The sequence below is a fragment of the Anoplopoma fimbria genome, chromosome 18 (assembly GCF_027596085.1).
Source record: "Anoplopoma fimbria isolate UVic2021 breed Golden Eagle Sablefish chromosome 18, Afim_UVic_2022, whole genome shotgun sequence".
In the NCBI taxonomy this organism is placed as follows: domain Eukaryota; kingdom Metazoa; phylum Chordata; class Actinopteri; order Perciformes; family Anoplopomatidae; genus Anoplopoma; species Anoplopoma fimbria.
The window spans coordinates 11,068,961-11,090,016 of NC_072466.1; the positions used below are offsets into that span (position 1 = coordinate 11,068,961).

The 21,056-nt window shown below is 41.1% G+C and overlaps 1 protein-coding gene across 1 annotated transcript in view; it reads right to left on the reverse strand.

Annotated features, from left to right (window-relative positions):
• Positions 1 to 16,061: 16,061 nt before the first annotated feature.
• foxo3b (forkhead box O3b) overlaps positions 16,062 to 21,056 on the reverse strand; it is a 43,173-nt gene continuing 38,178 nt past the window's right edge. The window contains 2 exon segments of the mRNA XM_054618378.1: positions 16,062 to 17,409; positions 18,428 to 19,894. Of these exon segments, the coding sequence (XP_054474353.1) occupies positions 18,458 to 19,894 (1,437 nt within the window). The 3' untranslated portion in view covers positions 16,062 to 17,409; positions 18,428 to 18,457.

Consider the following 21,056-nt stretch of genomic DNA (forward strand, 5'->3'; position numbering starts at 1 on the left):
AAAGCCTCTCATATGAGAAGCTGAAACTAGTTAATATTGGTATTTTTGCTGGAAAATTCACTTATGCTGAACAAGTTGATCGTTTATCATTATCACACTGTACTATTGTATACTGTGCGAAACACACACACATCTTTGCTATTCTAAAACTATTTATGATTTATCTTCACAACAATGTAGAATTGAAAATGTACAATGTTTCAAGCACCAATTGGGTATAGGTATAGAGGCGCTAAAATACTACAAATTATACTTTTTATTTTGCAATTATTTATTTAATGTCCTCAATTTCACATACCTTTGAATATGTCTCAAGAACTCACATTATATGACAAGCAGTATACATCATTTGAAGTGCTTAATATCTTTTGAGCATAACAGTTCATTCTTGATCTTAAAAATATCAGTATGAAATATAAAATCTTGACTTAAAGTCCACTTATTTTGCAGATCTCCATGACAATACATACATTATACCCTACTACCCTTTGACTTGCTGTATCAAAATGGCAAAATCTCTGTATTTTTTTTCTTTCATGTTATCAAATTGGACAATTCTTTTTAAAAGTGCTCACTCATGTTTCCTGTTTGTCCGTTGACTCATAAGGCCGTAACACTTCTGATGTGACAGAGGTTATTCATTTTTTACTCCAGATCTCTTCTTACCTCTCTCCCTTTTTTAACTTACAGCCTTGATGTAACTCTGTAGTCAGCCTTTCTAGCAGTAAGTAAAGTAACCGCCTTAGTTGAGTAAAGTTTTAATGAGCCAGCATGTTGACATGACATAAATTAGCAGTGAAGCGTTCTTGGGTTTTGTTCTTCGTCAGCAACTTGCTTGTTTCTGACAGACAGGGGCGTGTGCTCTGACACGAAAAATCTAACTCCTAAATTTTCAGCACTGATGCTTGTGCAAGATTACCTTCAGCTTTTGTGCTTAGTCAGAAGTCTAAGATGAATTAGCTTCTTCAAGGGAAGTTCGTAATAAGGGGAGATGTCTCATACAAGGAGGACAGGACAAACAGTATGTATTGCATTTCTGTGAAGATAAAAGCATGCTGCAGTGACATTTCTTACTTAAAAACAAGCACTGGCTGTCAGTTTTATTAAGGACGAAAGGGCAAAAAGAAATATAACAATCACTTGATCTTGTACAATCAGAAATGCAAGTGCAATCATTTTCCTTGGCAGTATTTCTTTTGCCGACTCTTCTGCTGTCTGTTAGGACTAAGAGTCAACTGACACTGTTCACAGACATTCAAATAAAGCTGACACGCCGGGCAGACAGTAGCAGCCTTATCGCTCATCTCTATTTGTGTGCATGGAAAAGAAAATATCTCAGACACACACACGCACACACTCATGTTACGCACAGAAGATCTTTTTGAAAGCCTTATCCAGGCATAAAGAAGGCACACAAACACTTGAACATACGGGCATGCAGGCGTACAATATACAGCACGAGAAACCACGAGATAAAAATCTAAAGTTATAAGTATAAAAACTTTAAATTTTACAAAGAACTCTATTGCCTGATCACTTGTATATTATTGATTAAACCTTAAAACCTTTATATATATATATATATATATATATGAAAGGGAATATTTTAACTAAATAAAATAAAATAGATAGTAAGGCATTGTAAGAGCTACAGTTAGTAGCCAGTTAAGCTTAACCCCTAACAAAGCCCTGTTTCACCCTGTATCCAGACTGAATGCTAAGCTAAGCTAACCAGCTCATATTTATTCCACAGATAAGAGTCAATCTTCTCATCTAAAGAAAGCAAAATGTAGATTTTTTTTTTCTTTTTAATATATGTTTTAAAACTGTGTGTGTGTGTGTGTGTGTGTGTGTGTGTGTGTGTGTGTGTGTGTGTGTGTGTGTGTGTGTGTGTGTGTGTGTGTGTGTGTGTGTGTGTGTGTGTGTGTGTGTGTGTGTGTGTGTGTGTGTGTGTGTGTGGTAAAATGTTGTATAGGACCACAGAGGAACTTTTTCTTCCCCCCTGAGATTGCCATCACCCCGACAGATCCCAGTGAGGCAGGTCCATCAGCGGCGACTCAGCCCTATCTTGATGGAGCTGGTGCCTGTTTCTATGAATAGATATGCGGGTGTGGGTGCTGACCTGTCTGTGTTTCACCGTGTTCCTCCCCTGCATCGGTCCTCGCAGCACTTTTCACCAAGGCCATCTCACCACATACAAACATCCTCAAGCACACATTTCCACCGACTCTTTCAAACATGGCAGGCCTTGTTGTTTTTTTGTGAAGCATTTACAGATGCTGAAATGTGAATGTGTGTTCCGTCTTGCGTCAGACATTTGTTCCCTCCTCATGTTAGGCCTGGAAAAAAAAAAAAAAAAAAGTTTAAAAAGTGAGCATCAAGGTCTGTGTTTGTCGCTCTCACAATAGGCTCTTCTGAACAAGCACACACGGGGGCTGGTGAAGGCCACCGGCGCTCGCCTCGCTCTTTAATAGATTCTATTCTTTTTTCAGGCTTTAGTACGTTTTATCAGGTTCCCACTTGTGTAAGTGCATTTTTGTGTCTTTTTGCATTTGTATGGCAATAACTAACCTTCTCCTTTTATTTGAATGCCTTTTGCTCTTTTATGTTACACAACCAATGGGGCAATCATGCTCTTTTATTAGGAGCAAAAAAAAAAAAAGAAATGAGCGTGTTAGCTTAATATTGTTTTATCAACTTGATACTTACATTTTTTTCCAACATGAATTTAAATGATGGCATGTTAGTAGTCCATGATAGAAATGTACTCTCTACTTTGGTTATGGGGTCTCAGAAACCACAGCTGCAAAACATTATTATTGGCATTTACGACAGTTTACAACAGGTTAAAAATGCCTCTCAGGACTATGTGATGCTGAACAGTGAGGAAGTGAAGCAAATTTCAACAAAACAAAAGGGTTATTTTTTTATAGATTTACTGTTCAAAGGCTTCTGGATTTACTTTTTTTTTTTTTTAAAGCGGCTTTTTTGCATCTGCCCACGTTTCTTTAAAGCTCTATTACTCCAAATTGCAATTTGGAAACTATGTATTTTAAGAGCAACATACACTTAGGTAAACAAGAGAAGCAATTGTTATGGTTTCACAATGATATTGAAATTGAACAGTGAGCTGCACAGTGCAAGCTTTGTCGCTGTTACTGGAATTGCTGAATGCAGTGGAAAAATATTAGGTTCTTATAAGTGCATACAACAAATGAGCCAATGCCAATATAGAGTTGTTCTATCAAGGTGTACTGGTGCATGCTGACAAGAGGGTGTCTCATCGTTTCTTTGCTGATCACAAAGGGAAGCATCCCCTTTGACCCAGCTGTACTTGCAGACACACAGAACGGCTGAGCCAAGTAGAACAAAAAACAGCGGAGAAAAAAAAACATGGCACAGTGTCTCATACTGAGCAATCCCAGATGAACCGCATGTGTCGATCCCAAATCACATTCTTTAACATCCAATTCTAAAATATAAGAATATCTAACAGACACAAAACAAGGACTGAACCCATGTGCACCGGCGGGACATTATGCAGAGCATTTTATGGAGCTCTATAGTGACCTGCACTATATTACTGCCACACACACTCTATATCACCATCATCAGTGAGGTCTTCTCGTCCTCCCGTCACCCCTCCCCCAGACCCGATCGCCTTTGTTAGATCGTGAGGATCATCCATCCCTCTTGGCTGATAGTTGCCAGTGAACGACCATAGCTGGCCTTCTCGTTGCATTTCTTTCTCTCCCTTTTGAGCCTTACTCCGGTTTTCTCTCTTTCCTAAATCCTGCCACGATCTCCTGTCTGATTAATGGTGATGGATTTCTCTGTGTCTGGACTGATCTTGCACGCTCCTGCACACACAAACAACCAAAAACACAGTCTTATAATCAAACATTTAACAAGGTAACAATATGTTAGGATCTCTTAATGAAAGACAACAATTTAATTATAATACTCACACACACAGAAACATCAAAGCACAATGATCATCATGTGTCCATGTGCAGGTTTGCATATTTTGCTCTCATGCGAGGGGTCTTGATAAACAAAGTCAGAGACTGAAGCCACAAGTTTAGCTGTACACGGACTCACGCACACACAAACATATAAACACACAGATGTGCGTGTCAAAGCCAGAACACACACACACACACACACACACACACACACACACACACACACACACACACACACACACACACACACACACACACTCATAAACACATATGTAACACAGATGAGAAGGAGGCCTTTAAGAGAAGGGGGGGAATCAGTCACACACAGGCATAACTCATAAACACACATGTGAGCGTGCTGTCACACACATGATGAGGACAAAGAGACAGGATTCAAGACGGACATAAAAAGAGACAAGATGCAAATTAAAGTCATTAGAGATAATTTCCCACATTATGGTCACATGTGGTGTGTTAGCAATGTTTGTGCACAGTTTTGCAGGACATGTTATGGAGTTATTTTGGAAATATATTACTGATAAATAAGAATCTACAGTGTTAGATTTATGCTTGATATGATGCTGACTCGTTCTCATTTGTTACGGTAGATTAGCTCCCTTTCGTCTCGCCAGCCAACACACCAACACCACTATTACTTAACGGGAGGAGAAAACGGGATGGAGGGAGGGAGAACGGGAGTAATGAAGCTATGTATGTGCTTTCCCCGGTGGTTTGAATAGTGAGTGCAGACCATAATTCACCTCAGAGCACACGCACGCAGGCACAAATGAATGCATACTCATACACACGTGTGCAAATGCACGCACACACACACACCCCCAAAGCAATGCTTCTGACTCTCTCTTTGTGTCTTTGTGTGTGTCCTGCCCTCCATTAAGGTCAGTGCAGAGAAGATATATGGATGTGGGAAACACAGTGACCTTGTGTGTGTGTGTGTGTGTGTGTGTGTGTGTGTGTGTGTGTGTGTGTGTGTGTGTGTGTGTGTGTGTGTGTGTGTGTGTGTGTGTGTGTGTGTGTGTGTGTGTGTGTGTGTGTGTGTGTGTGTGTGTGTGTGTGTGTGTGTGTGTGTGTGTGTGTGGGGGTGGGTGAGGGTCTACATTGACTGTGAACCAAAACACCCATCTATGAATCATTATAATGGTGCACCAGAACATAGATTTTCTAAATAAATCAACAATAACTACAAAACATCAAATGAATGCAGTGACATGCCTGCCACAGCAGTTTTCAAATTGCTGGTCATAGACCCAGTTGCGATCGTATTTTAAGTGGCGCAAATTTTGAAGCAATACTATTATTAAAAAGTATCTGACACACAGTAAGTCTCGTTTTTTGGGACCCTGAGAGTGCAGTTGCTTTTAAAGGTTTTTAAAAATGTCTAACTTTGTCGAACCCTAGTGATTAAATCAAACAAGATATTGCAGTTGGCAATGCTGTGCTAGCTATCGCTGATAAAATTTTGTTTTACTAAAATGAAAAATAGGAAGATGCCATAAACCCATAATAACTATGAGAGTGGCTTTAAAGACATTACCAAAACATCAAGATAACAAACACGTGTATAATACAGGGATCTGTGTGCAGCACTAATGCAGTTAAACACTTAACAACACAACTCTGTCTGTTTCTAAATACACTGTTTATATTCTTCTCTCTGTTTAGGTTGCAGAAAAGTCATGAAGCTCTTAGGACGCTCTTGAGGAGGACACCAATTCTGGCATTGTTACGGATGGAGGCCAACTGAACGAGGAAGAGAAGTAATGTGTTACAGCTCAGCCACACGAACACTCTCAGGAACAACATGGGTTAGTTATTAATTTAAAGTGATGAACATACCCTCTGCAAGATAACACATTTCCTGTACGTCAGTGGTGGATGATGCAAGACATGTTCACACGCCTATACAGTATGACACATAAACACTTCTCACTGTCTTCAGCTGTAACTTTTCATTCAGAATCCTCCACCACAAAGAGGCAGCATGGTGGAGTACTGTATGACATATTTCGCCCAATGACCCATTGAACACACATGTAATGCAGTCACATGCAGCCACATGCTACAGTGGGAGGTAATGCTCGCAACCCAGAGGGGAGGTGGGGGGAAGGGAACACGATGGGAGTTAGTGGGCTTATACAGCAACAGGATTGAGAGCAAGCCGAGCACGATGCCCCTCACATGGGGAAATAACACAGGCGTGTGTGTGTGTGTGTGTGTGTGTGTGTGTGTGTGTGTGTGTGTGTGTGTGTGTGTGTGTGTGTGTGTGTGTGTGTGTGTGTGTGTGTGTGTGTGTGTGTGTGTGTGTGTGTGTGTGTGTGTGTGTGTGTGTGTGTGTGTGTGTGTGTGTGTGTGTGTGTGTGATGAATTCCACCTCCACTGGCTTGATATGAAGGAGGTGGAGATGAAGGTTTGACAGGCAGCTTTTCTGTTTCCTTCATGATTATTCCACCTCATCTCCCTCCCTGCACTCAGCCCAGCATCATCCTCTCTCTTTCTCTGTGGGGCTGTTATTGAGGAAAAGTGGGGTCGACAGTGGAGAAATAAGAGGGAAAAAAACCCCCACAAGAATAATATAGGAAAGAGGTGTGAGGATGAATGAAAGGAAGGTGAGAAAAAAGAGCGGGTGAGGAAGCAGAGGACGAGGAAATGAGTGCGAGGGAAGAAAGATTTTAATTAGATTTTATCACGTCGTATAAGTGCTTTCGTTTTGCATTTATTTTATTACTTTATATGTATTTATGTTACTAACCACAGCAATGGATACAATAAAACAGAATAGGGCTTATCATGTCTTACTCAAGATTACATCACATGTTCAAACCCCTCACAAGTCCAAGACAAATCAATGTGACAAATGAAAAGCATCAATCAACACAATAATTTCCCCTCTTCTAACAGTTCACTCGTGCACTGCTGGTGAGTGAGGTTATCTAGTTCAATCCCATCAATGGTCAAAGCCCATCGATTGAGACGGAAAGAACAAAATCATTTTGAATGAAGGTTGATAACAAGAAACAGTGGGGACATCCATTAGCGTCTGCTGCTGTTTTTTTTTCCTTTATGCTCATCCACATCCTACGAGTTTCATTCACGCTTCTTTTCTCTTCACATTTTTCTTCAAAACATCTCTGCAAAGTGAAATGCGTTTTTTCCCTTCACCTTTATATATCAGGGTGGTTGAGAGAGAGTCTGGAAAATAAGAGAGGGATCAGAAAGTAATTCAACAAAACAAGATAAATAGAAAATGAAATACGAGGAGAGTAGTGTATTGTATTGCAATAAAGACGTCATCCATTTACACAGAAAATCATTTATGTACGTGATGATGAATTTCATATTCAGACATTAAAGACCACAAAATATTGCTTATTTTATGAGGCTACTTTATGAAAGTCAAACTCCCTTTGGAAGTAATGACCGTCACGCTGAGACTTCAACCTGTAGAAGGAAACAATATTACATTTACATTCTCAAATCACTCAATTTGTTCAATTTGCTGCAACGTGTGTCCAATGTTAGGAATTATCAACTACTAATAATTGTCAAAAGCAGCCAGATTCAAGTTCAGCTTGGAGTGTGTCAACAAAGGACTACCTGTTTAGTATATTACTGTTGTTAATCCTTATCCCCCTTGATTTTGTACCTATGTTGACTCTCTGTTCACCAAGTAACAGCTAAAACAAGAAACCAGCCGGCAATACTGAAAAATACGTTAAACAAAATCCTATTCAATATCTTTGATTGTACAATATGTTTTATTTAATTACTTTAACATTCAACCCTTTAGAGATGTAGTCTGACTTACAGGACTGACGGACAGACTGTGGTTATAAGGCCCCGATCAGATACATTTTTCACAGATTTTTGCTGAAAACCTGTATATATTACTACACCAATCTTACTTTTTATCCGGCATTCTGCTCCCCTTCTGCTTTCTCTGCTATGTTTTTGCAACGGCTCTGTCGCTGCATCCTTTGCTTAGCACCGCCCAAGACAATTGAGATTGGTTTAAAGAAATACTAACAAGCCAGAATTTTTTTTTCCCAATACCAGAATGATAATGTGTGCAACCAAACCTTTCTTTAGTGTTGACACAGCGCTGCGGACAAGTTTTATTTGGTATGTAATTATGTCAATTTTTTGCCTGAAACGTCATTCTTTACTTTGGATATAGTTGTTTAACGAAGTCCACTTTTTGCAGAGCTTTAAGCCACGTCTCATGGTCTTCATCAACCAGTTTACTCAGTTTTCCTGAGGATGGTTCAGTTGTCATCATATAAATTTGGTTTAAGTCAATTGTTTTTATTTGTAAAATATATATTTTTAGTGAAGCTCTGTAACGTAATGTTCGGAAAAGTAAGTTCACTCGACTAGTTTTGAATTTCTATAACTTCAAACAACCCAGAACACATAATTATAGTAAAGAGCGTACAAGCTCACAAAACAACCACACAAAGCAATCAAAAGAAGAAAAAAAAACTTTTGGTATGGACAGCTCAAGAAGCAATGAAGGTGGAGCACATTTTCCTCAAATCTTCATTAGTCAAATGTAAACGTAAGAGAATCTTACAAGGTCAGTGAAGATGAAAGAAAAGGAGGGGAATGATGTCACTGACCAAGGTAATGCGGCTGTCATTGTAAGAACTAGCAGTCTGTAGTATTTTGTTCTTTATAGCAACTGAGGGGCCTTGGAGGTGTAGGGGAGACTTAGGACAGGCTCAGCTGTTGTACATATTTCACTACAGCACTTCAAATGTCATGATCATTTTAAAATCTGCCATTTTCTCTTCTTTTTACGAACCAAACCATTCCTTCTCACTTCCTGTCATATCTCTATTTCGGTCATTGCACCTCACCTCTCCCTATCACTTTTCACGGCGACACTGTGCATCACATCCTCACACGTTCGTTCTTTTCCTTTGCCCATATGGATGCACATACTGTGAATCTCAAACGGAAGCAGAGGGGAAGCAATTGAAAGGCCTGTGATTACGTTGGTATAAATTATTTTGTAGTGATTGTTCGCACATTAAAACAAGAAATGTGTGTAATTCCAAGATGATTATGATTATTTTTTTAATTTTTTTTTGTCTGTGAATGTGTAATTACAAAAAGTCTGTTCAGTGTGAAGCGATCTGTCGCTCCACCACAAGCTGTGAGTCTGAGCTATAATCTGCTGTGATGACGCTCATCACAGCCTGTGAATGGAGGTGCTGCGGGACAAAGCTCAACCGCTCTGTGCCGGTGTGCCATTACAGAGATGACATCATTCCACTGCAGCACTTAGCACATACACGCACACACACTCTTATCACACAAACACATACACACAGAAGTATCATTTACGACTGCTCAGTTCTCAGGTCTCCCCCCCTCGTCTTGGATTCATCCTCGTGTGGCCAGCAGCAATTAGTGTGTGTGTTTGTGTGTGTGTGTGCGTAGCAGGAGTTCAGATAAGGTATAGAGATCAGGGTGAGCTATCGAGATTAAGAGAAGCCCTAGCACATCCATCAACGGAGCAGTGTCGGTGTTGGGGGATGAGAAGCCCACTAATGGCCATATCTCAACAGATCCATCACATCTCCATCTTGTTTACACTTTAAACCCCACACATCACATATTGATGACTCACTGCTCATTAGCCAGTCGGTGCATTTGTGCATGGCATCACGTGTCTCCATTTGTGTGCGTATGTGTAAGTGGAGAGAAAAGAAAGAGATAGATGAATGGATACAGGGGCGTGAATACAGACAGCAATCGGGCCAATGTGATGGAGGAGCTGTAGAAAAAGCAGGATCTCCAACAATGTGTTAGACAAAGAATGTTCATTTGCGATTGTTTTAGGTTTGCCTGCTTTAAATATGTCTGCGTTTAGAATGACTGCACTTAAGTGTAGAGAAGGTGCTATTTGCTATATTTGTCCTTAAAAAGGCTAACCCATTTCTGTCATTTCAAGTCAGTCACGATCTTATTACATATTGATATGCTTATCCCATTTAAATTATAAACACTATAATAAACTATAAAAAAAAGCCATTAAATGAATTATTTCTTATTTTATGGGGTATTTTTGTCACATATACAGATATGCAAGATGATTGTTGATCTTGTCCAATGTACAATTGTTTATTTGATAATGTTACGAGAAAATGCAATATACGGTAGCTAGTCCTGATAGCTTTTTCTCTACTTTCCCAATACAATATAATAGCCTAATTAACTAATATGACTGTTATATCCAACACACTTTTAGTAATAAATACATTAGTCTGGTGTGCGTGATAGATAGATGGTGGAAAAATTCAACAGTACTGCCTGCCACTTATTGCTCTGTATTTAGCTGTTTCATATTTCTGTCAGAACCAACTTGTCATCCAACCTGTCATTATGAGTAATAGCACTGGAAGCCAGAAGCCTCAGTGACTCCTCATCCGCCAGCCTGGTCAGGCAGTATTCTGTTTTCTTGCTTGTTCCAATTGTATGGTTATCAGTGCCTCTGGCTTTTCGTTGTGCTTCAAACAAGGTTTAGTCTCAGGTTGGTCATACCTATTATAAATGGCTAAACTCAAAGGTGGGGTCCATCAGTGAATAGACTGGGATTAGAAGACAGAATGTAGTCATACGTCATGAGGTTTGAGAGATGATTAGAGGTGGACATATAAGAAGATATTATGAGGCTTTATTGAGCGGCACACCCTTTTTTTTCTTTTTCTTAATGTCTATTACATTTTCTTAAATTTTATGTTTTTTTTGTTAACTGCCAGATGGAAAGATCATCTCAGTGGACAATACAGTTGTACTATATTCTATGACGGAGCTGCAAACTTGTAGTGTCCAGGAAATATGCTTTGCCATTGTAAATATGCACGTGAATGCTAAACGACTTTACTCAATCAAGCGACACAGAAAGTTCCAAACAACCTGACGACTAGAGCCCGATCAATACTGGATTTACTGGAGGCTCACACCATTATCAATATTTGAGAGTTAAAAAAAAAATCTGTAACAATATCTGAACCAATATACTGTACTGTACTGCAATTGTTATTTATTGGATTACATATACCACAATATTGATATCTGCAGTAAACTCATATCAGTCGGCTCAAACTGTTTTCTGTGTAAACCCACAAACGAGCAGTGGAGAGCAGTAAGTCGTGTCTGTTGAGTGTCTTCTGTATACTTCTGTATACTGTGTCAGGTGATAGCACGTCTTCTTCTGTGATCATGTATCTGTCACAATGGATGAAACTATGACTCAGTCCTGGATAACATTACATAATACATCACCTGGCGACTTAGAGCTCAGGACATTGTTAGCCTAATTCCAGGCCTCTGAATCACTGCACATATCTCACATTTGTTCCGTGTGTCAAGTAGGCCTGGTGTTTTGTGTGTTGACGGCTGTTAGTTCCCACCTGTTAGAGAGGCAATCAACTAGATGGCAGGATTGTGGGCAAACAGTGCTTTCGCAGGTTAATTGCTTCCTGTATTAAAACAAAAATTACATTTGCAAAAATGGGAGCTCACTGACTTGAAATAAGCGGGCAAAGAAACATAAACAGTTAGTTATGACATGACATGAAACCAGCCAGCAAGACAACAAGCAGAAACGAGAAACGGACAGCAGATAAGGCTGCTTATTTTTCTGTGTATAAAACGACATTACTGCATAGCTTTGGAATGCTCTAACCATATAAAATGTAAACTCAAAGTGAATATTTGAAAGCCACATTTTATTTTTGCGTCAATTTAAAGCTAAAATGAATGCCCATAATCACGCGATGGTAAGGCTCAAATTCACTGGAATTTTGAATCTGGATGTAGTTGCTCTAAAATAAGTCGAGTTCAGAAGAGTTTCCAGCCAACCAGTAACCTCAGTGACCTCACTTGGACTGGTGTGACTGCAGCCAGACCAGACATGTTGTCAGTCAGGTCAGGTGACCAGCTGACCGGGAACAGCGTTTGAAGTGTGGGTTCTGTATTTGTAGTTGCGGTTAGCCTGCTCTTTCAGCTATAAAGCATGTTTGAGAATTTTGGAGTTCGCAGTCAACCCTGACCTTTTTAAATGTCTGTTTGGAAGAGCACAGTGGATTATTCTGTTTCCATTCCTTTTTTCCTTTCTAAAATGTCTCTTCATGAAAGAGTGCTTGAAGATACCAAGTAAACAGAAAGGACTTTGTGCTTGTTTGAGGTTCTCTTGTATATTTGAGAACAAAATGAAAGGGCCACATTGGTAGACCTAAAACACCTGATGCATGTCCTGGGTTTGGCATTAATGACAAACAGGGTGGTTATGAATGTAACATTCTGTATATGACGACACAGCTGGAATTTCAATCATCCAGGCGGGTTTTACTCTGACAAAGTGAATACAATAGACTGTTTCATCAGAAGTGAATTGCTAGGCAACAGCTTGGGTCCATGTTTACTTCCTGTCAGCTGATGACATTCACATACACTGACACAAGGAATGTATAAAAGAAGGAGGGGTCATTACGTCATTCCAATTTTGCATAGTTGCTAGACTTTAGTTCCAGTTCTATTGAGGTGAATTGGGCGGGCATTGCAAGTCCTCCTATAACCGTACTGTGTTGTTTCACCTTTTGACTAAGAAATGATTCTACAAAATAAAATAAAAAATACATATACAGACTATTATTGCTGACCAGACTGCAATTATGACCAGATCTATTTATTAATGGTTCTGATTATAACTGTTGGACTCAATGATATGGTGGGTCAGAGTCAAGGAAATATAGGACTTGACCATATGCTACAATGCCTGCTGTTTGCCTCAATGATTAGCCTATTTTATCAGCTAGCATACAAATAAGTCATGACCATGATTGAGCTAGAGAGGCTCCAACATCGCGGCGCCATCACTCACCAACATTGCAGCATAAAAGAAACATGTCTGTTTCTTTTACACCTTCACAAAGGGTATTTTCATGATAACATTACAGGTTTTGTCTCCAAATTAATGTGGGACGCCTCGGTGATATATATTTGCTAAACAAAGTGCAAAAGCTAACTAAGTTTATTATTGACGAAAAGATCAACAAGTACCGGTATAAAGGTCCAGATTCATAGAGGCATAACATTATAACATTTGGTGATTGGTGCCACTTCCTGACCATATTAGAGAGAGCTAGTTAACGTTAGACAGATGGATGGTTAGTTAGTTATTGATGACAAAGAAGCTCTATTATAATCAAATTCAAAGTAATGACTGGTTGCCAATGTTACAACGTTGAAATTACGAGCACTTACTAACTTAAAATGTAAGGAAAAAATATGTAGTGATTTAAGAATGTATCTCTAAACACACACTCGCTTTCATTTACAGGATAATCTGGAGTAATCTTTTTAAAGATAATAGGCCTGACCTCTGGCAGAAGGGAAAGTGGCCTATTGGCTGTTCTCAACAGGCGGGAGGCAAGACAGGGAATAAGAAGAGCGGCGTGGCACGGGTCCGAGTTAAAATTTCTGACATGCAAGTGACCCCCATCGCTGACTGTTCCCCCTTTTCCTTTTATGTTTCGCAACAACCGAAGAAAAGCCCCCAGCCCGGTGTCAGGTATCCGAGGTCTGCTGTACGTCTGCTCTGGTTTAATGCAGCCTTACACAAAACATTGTGCAAGAAGACTTCCAGGAACTTGAGAGGAACACGGAGTTGTTTTGGTGTTCAGATCCCTCCAGACTGACATGAGAAAAAGATTTATCTCCTTGAGGAAGGGTGAGGTTAAATGTGCTCATGCACAATTGCTCAGACACACACTGTTCTGGAAAACATTTGGCAACATAACCGGTGAATTAACATCACATGTAAGGCAGGCGAGAGCTGTAACATTTTCTTCACCAGGCAGAAAAACTCTCTTGTGGCTATACGAGCTGCTCCCAAAGCAGCACTCATGACATTTATGTACATTACTTTCTTAATTTTACAGCACTCAAATAACTTAAGACAAGGACATAAAGGGTGTGGAGCCTCACCAAGCTTTATTTACATGCGCACCATTTCTTATACAAACTAGATTACAATTCAAAATGGAATACACAGGAAAAATACCCACTAACATCAAGTCGAGAAGAAGCAAGATTAATAAAGGGAAAAGTTCAGAGGGCGTAAGAGGGGAAGCTGGCCTGGGCCTCTAAACAAGTATGAAAAAGGTCCAAGAGAAGATAATGAAAAGGAAACGTCAGAGGTGATTAAGGTATCTAGTGGTATGTTTCTTCTATTTTTTTTGCTTTTCTTAGCTTTACATTTGCACGTGTTGTGCTGCAGATGTGTGTATGTGTGTGTGTGTCTGTGTGTCTGTGTGTGTTGGGCACAAGAGGAGATAATCTGTGCATCAATGAAGCAGTAGCACTGAGTGGTTTTGTGGAAGGCCTGCTCCACTATGACGAAGTGTAAACTATCTCCCCAAAGAGCCAAAACATTTTACGCTGAATGTACAAAATGAATGGAACACCTTCCTGCGATTGAGATTTGCATTTAATATCAAGGATCAATAACTCCTCTTTAAATGAAAACGGATTAAAGCGTTCCCTGGATTTACCTTGTCAGCTTTCTTCACAAGAGTACTTAGGCGCTTCTAATATTCAGTACGGTCAGTGAAGATCAATCCAAATGCCTAGCAGTTCAGGTGATGGCTCAGGATTCCCCCTGCCAAGACATGTGATAAATGTTCTGGAAATTTTAGATGTGACAAGTGTGTAGGAAATTCCAGCTTGTTGTCAGACGACGCTTCTACCACATCAACTGAGAGCACCAGGACGTGAACCTGCTGTACTCCACGTGGAATAAAACAAGTGTGAAGCTGAGGAACATCCGTTAAGGAGGCTTTCCCTGTTTGCCTCGGTGTACACACACTCATAATAATAAACCCATTGATGTGGGAGGACGCAGCTCAGTAAGCCCTGATTAAAAAACAAGAAAGTGTATGTGTGCTTGAGTGCTAAAGACACAGGTTTCCTGTGTGTTTTACAATTTCTGTCGCAGGACGGCACCATTGGAAGGGTCTAGGGGTACAGCTAGGTCATGCACTAAACCTCAGATTGCACAGTAGATCATTCTAGTCAACCATGCACACACACTCCTCTGGCTTGGCCTCAAAGTGATATACACACATCTGTACACTATTATACATAGCGGGGCCTACACTTCATGTTGCTACCCCCGACAGAGAAGGGATACCAGGGTGTCCAGATGCTACAACAACGGTGCTTTTCCACCATTTAAAAAAAGAAAAATCTGGTTCAACAGTTAAAACGCTGGTAACAGTGTTCCCTCCTACGGGGCGTGTAACGTTGTTCATTACTTCTTCAACTCTACCTTCAGGGGTATCACAAAATCCAAGGGGTCAAGTACTACGTGAGTATATAAGGACATACAGCGAGTATATATGCATTTCACACAATTCATAATGCATAAATACATGCATGCATACAGTCGGCTGTGCTGTATGCACCATGAGGGATAGTGGGGGGTTACACATCCTCGTGAGAGTAATTCAACAGAAATAAAAAGTCCACAGATAAACACATACACGCACGCACATAAACATGTACTCAGGAGATACAGGAAATCACCTGCAGGAGCACCGGGCGTGTCCATGAGGGGATGTGTGTATGTGTGTCACGAGTCCAACAAGAGAAGAAAAAAAAAAAAAAAAAAAAAAAGCCATGACAGTAAAACCAAAAATAACAGACCGTGTGAAGTCTTAATCCTGACGTTTATCTTCCTTCTTCATCTTGACGGCCAAAAGTTCACAGGTTACAAGTTCACAAACACAAAGCATTACTGTTTTTTTATCAAGAAATGTTAAAATACCATTAGAATGTGACTTGATGTTACTTAAAATGGGAAGCCTCCCTTTTCCCCCCTGAGTGATTCTATATATGCATAAGAAGCCCCACAAGCTCATGACAAGAAAACAGCAGAGCTTAACACAGATCCCTGGTATTATTTCTTCTATCTACGTGTGTGCAACAAATGTGTGTGTGTGTGTGTGTGTGTGTGTGTGTGTGTGTGTGTGTGTGTGTGCGTGCGTGTCGTGATTTGGCTTTGGCTGCCAGCATATCCTACTGTTTGTTTCAAGTAATTTGGCAATATACAGAGTTAGCTTATTATTGTTTTTCTCGAGAAACAAATGGCTTCTTGAGGAATGAGCCTAAAACCCTGCTCCCCCCCCCTCCCCCCCGCAGCCGTCTTCAGGTTCAACTGTCGCCGTGCTACAAATGGCTGCAGTTTTGGGCTTCTGCAGGTCGTGGGTAAAAAACAGAAACAAAACGAACAAACAAAAATGCACGGCTTGCTCTCAGGGCAGGGTTCAACACTGTTTACATAGCACCTGTAATGGTGTGGAAATGTTCACAACCCTAGGACACAGGTATTCATTTTGGCTACATCATATGCAGTGATAAACGACCCCGACAGAATTGACCAATATTAAATTAATATTGTCTGACAAAAAGTATTTCCTTGTCCTTCTTGAACTTTACACTTCTCTGCACTGTACAATAATTCATGACAGACATTTCTTCCTCTAGTCTCTTTTTCATATTTTTTACACTTAGATATACACAAATGATAGCAAATATTTTGTAATATTCAGCTGATTGTAATATAACCCTCAGTATGCAACATTAAATTGAATTGAAGCAAAAATAATTGGAAGTGCATGGCATTGAGTTGAGCAGTTTTGACTTGTAAGGGTCCTGAAGATTTGCAAACTGGGGCAAAGAGTAAGTTTGTCTATTGGTGTGTTTGCATGTACTGTACGCGTGGCCACTCAGTGAGTAAAGATACTCCATTTTCATCTTTCCATTTCATCAATACACCAGTTCTTTCTGTAAAGACATGTATGATGCAGAAACAATGATGAAGACAGAAAATCCAAAAAACAAACACTGAACATTTAAAATCACTAAGAGAGAACAGAGGGATATTCTTTTTTCAACATAACACATCCAGGAAAACCACTGGATCAGATTTACACTACATCAATACTTGATTTTTTCACTTTACAACGGAAACAACTGCACCGAGCACTCCTTCAATAGTCGCTTGATATTAAGTCCTCATGTTTCACCTGAAAACCCGTCTGATAAAGCAGTGTCTCTTTGATGTCAACAGACTGGGTGTCAAAGGAAAATTGCATAATTCTAAGATTTGTGAGTTTGACATAGCTTTTTTTTGTTTTGTTGTTGTTTCACAGGAGGCTTCGAGGGACGATGTGCAGTATCTCTGGAGTCTGTCGGATCGTTCATGGTTCACCAGTGAGGGAGCGAAGGTAAAGCTCTTGAGAGGAAGTCTTCTTCTGTAAACACAGGGTTCGTTTTTTACGTTGTGCTGATGGCAGGTTTGGCAAAAAGGATGTTGTGTGTCTGATCTTCTCTCGCACTACATAGTTCAGACCTGGAGACATAAAGGACGAGATGATTATGCCGGAGTTTTCATACTGTACTATCTAAAAGCAAGGACAAATCTTTTCTGTTGCAAAGTCATATGTTTATTAACCAGATGTCACCAATCCACCTTTGTTTGTTCCACTCTGCACATTTGCATCAGGAATCTGACGTGCTAAAAGCTACCACTGCTACTTCCTGCATGAGGCTCACAATAGATGCATTTTGTGAAGGAAGAGGTAGACCTTTACTGTGAAACTGAAGTGTTTCTATAAACAGTATATACAGACTTTTTTTGTTGTACTTTTTGTCGGAACGTCGTTTTAAAACTTCGAATGGATATAATACATTCTACTACGTGTTTAGAAAAACTTTATAAATGATAATGGCCAAGGAAACGAGGACTGACATATAACTATAATCCAAGAAAACTTGGTTTGTCTGTGATTTCTCGAGAACCATTCACACTTGCGTATTGCTGGGAACCCAAGCAACGGGGTCAGGGAAAACTAGTGGAGAAGCCTTGTTGTTGAGCCAGGCGGTTTTGGTTTGGGGAAAACAGTTGAAGTGGTTTAGTGAAGAGATGCAGAAGCATGTAATTACGTTGAGAGAACCTTTTCAATGTGTATTTACAGGACAATGAGTGCAGCATTGACTCTGATTAGGGTTTATGACAGTGGTTCAGACCTTTTTTTTTCAGGTCTGTATCTGTTTGCAACACCAGTAATGTACAGCACGAAAATGAAAACAATACAGATAATATAGATACAATTTTCACCTAAAAAGCATGTTGGTGTATGAATATTTACACGTATAGCACACTGTCATGTAAGCTTACACATATCTTAATGAGTTCTGCACAGAGACTTCTACAGATTTTACATTTTGTAAAAAAGTACACTTGTATCGTATCTGTACTTGGCATTAGATCAAATGTTGGAATTTGGGGAGAAAAGGTTGGATCAGTGCTTCCTTAACTCAAGGCCTCATGATTTACGCCCATGCACATAACACCCAAACATACACACCTGCTCTGCTCCTCCCCGGGCCTGACCCTCTCAGCCGGGTACCCAACTCTTCTTAGTGCTTGCGAAGTTGCCGACTCCGTTCATGTTGGCCAAAGATTCAAAGTTAAAGTCCAGGCCTTCTGCGTCCATCAGCTCGTTCCTGATTATGGAGTCCATATCACACTCCAGGCTGCTGTTGAACATGTCCAAGTCCAGATCTGTGGGGAAACGGTCCTGGCAGATCCCTCCACTGCTGCTAATTGTCCCGTTTAAGAAGATCGAGGTGTCGATCTGCATGGAAGAGGAACCATTTCCTCCCAAGGGTGAGAGCAGGAGCTGCTGCTTGGCATTAGCCAGAGCGTTAGCCTCGTTGGCTAGGTTCAGGCCTCCGTTTAAAGACCTCAGGGAGCTCTGGTTGTGGTTGTTACTTTGAAGTATCTCCACTTGGCTGCCCTGAAGTCCTCCAGTGGTCCCAAAGGTCATTACGGGATCATTACGGAGCATGAGGCCACGACGGGAGTTCTGGGAAACGATGGCGGCGGCGCTGGCCTGTGACATCAGCGGGTCAGACTGGGTCATCATGACATCGCTGTGGCTGTGGCTGTCAGAGTTGAGCAGGTCTTGTAGCGTCTGACTGCCAAAGCGAGAGAGGCTGATGCTGGAGAAGGAGGTCTGCTTGTTCTCCTGGATGGTCTGCATGGGGGACGGACGCAGAGAGGAGCCTGCCGTGTGGGGGCCAAAGATGGAGTTACTGTAACCATTAACTCCCCCGTTTGTAGATGTGTTGGTGGAGGGAGAGGAGGTGGGGGAAGGTGAGCCGAGCCCGTTGGGTTTGGACACAAAGTTGAACCCTGAGGAAACATTTGGAGCTGTCGGCACCGTCACGGTTGGCACCAGGTTGATGTTATCCAGCAACTCGTCCATCAGGTCATCTGTGAGTCCGTCATTCAGGTTCATTGTACCGGCCAGGTCTGCCAGGCGGGGCAGCTCGGCCGGCGCAGACTTGACGTTGGTCGTGGCGTTGCTTGGAGACAGCGCTCTGCCGGGGCTGGAGTACAGCATAGGCGAGAGAGGAGGCTCGTCATCGGGCACCTCGTCCAACTCGGGGTTGGCCAGAATGGGTGAGAGGCGACCGCTCAGTGTGCTGGCGTTGGAATTAGTGCGGGAGCGGAAGTCTGTCCAGGCGTCCAGCTCCTCGCTGCTGCGTGACGTTGGGCTTCCGGGCCACTTGGAGAGACCTGAAGGACTGTCTGCGCCGCCTTCACCAGCTGCAGCGGCGGCCTGCAGAGCCGCCTTCTTCTTGGCAGCACGGCCGCGGGCCGACTTGGTGTACTTGTTGCTGTTGTCCATGGAGACAGCGCGACGGCGTGGAGCCTTGCCGCCCTTCCCTCCCTCTGGGTTTATCATCCACCAGGAGCTCTTCCCGGTTCCCTCGTTCTGGACGCGGATGAAGCGGCTGTGAAGGGAAAGATTGTGCCGGATGGAGTTCTGTAACACAAAGGAGAGAAAGAGAAGAGACTGCGTGAAGTGATGTGTGTAAAATCCTTTTGAAGCAATCACTCAAACAATGGCATGAATATTGATTTGTTGTGTTCTTTCTTTGCTTTTACACATACAACATTCAATGAATACCTCTCATTAAGTCCAACAACACTGATCCATAAACAACCCACTACTAAGGACTCTGCAACAATGTAAACAGTTGCTCTGGTGATTAGACACACAAACAAAGAAAAAAATCCTATTGTTTGAATTGTTCATCCACTAAATAGACAGGAACACATTAACGTGTAGCAGCACTTAGCGCTGATGTCTGCATTGTTCCCCTGTAGCTTTTGTGTAGTGGGTATAAAAGGAGACAGTGGTCTATAATCAAGCGTCTCCTCGATTATGAATGACACATACAAAGAGCCCCTGTGTTGCTTAAGGAGCTCGTTCTGTTTCAGATCATTTGTGTATGCGTGCGAGTCTTGTCTGGCGTATATTGATCAACTCTGAGTTCCTTCCTTGTGTGAGCCCTAGAGGCTCATTGTGGGGGAACTGGTGCACATGATCAAGAGTTGTATTCACAACCCAGAGATGTATGTACACATTAAACTGCCATACAACATCCCTGTAGAATCACCTGTTGCCTCACTGCTGGCTTTCATATATTTTCAAACTGACTCGCTTTCTTATTTTACAGTGACGTTTGTAGCCTTGCTAGAAGGCATGGCAATAGAGATGTCTGTTGGTTGGTCCACCTATTTGGTGCAGACTGATAGAACATCTATTGGATGGATTGCCCTGAAATTTCTTACGGACATTCATTGTTCCCAGATGATGAAGCCTAATGACTTTGATGACAGTCTTTTGAAAGTAAATAAGTTTACATTTTACAATTTGGATCTAACTTCTATAACCTTTGTCACATTTCAGTCCTACTAATAGTTGCAGTGCTAATCCTGGGAGAGAACAGATAACAGTCATTATTGAACCAACAGGGATTTTAAATTAATGTCACAAAGTTGGGTTATATTTAAACCTCAAGAAAAGACACAGAAGCCAGAAAAACATACTACAGTTCACATAAAACTACAGCACTCTTTAAACAGGAGTAGATCTTGTAAGTTGTATTGATGCGTGCTATTATGGGTTTCCATTTGCACAA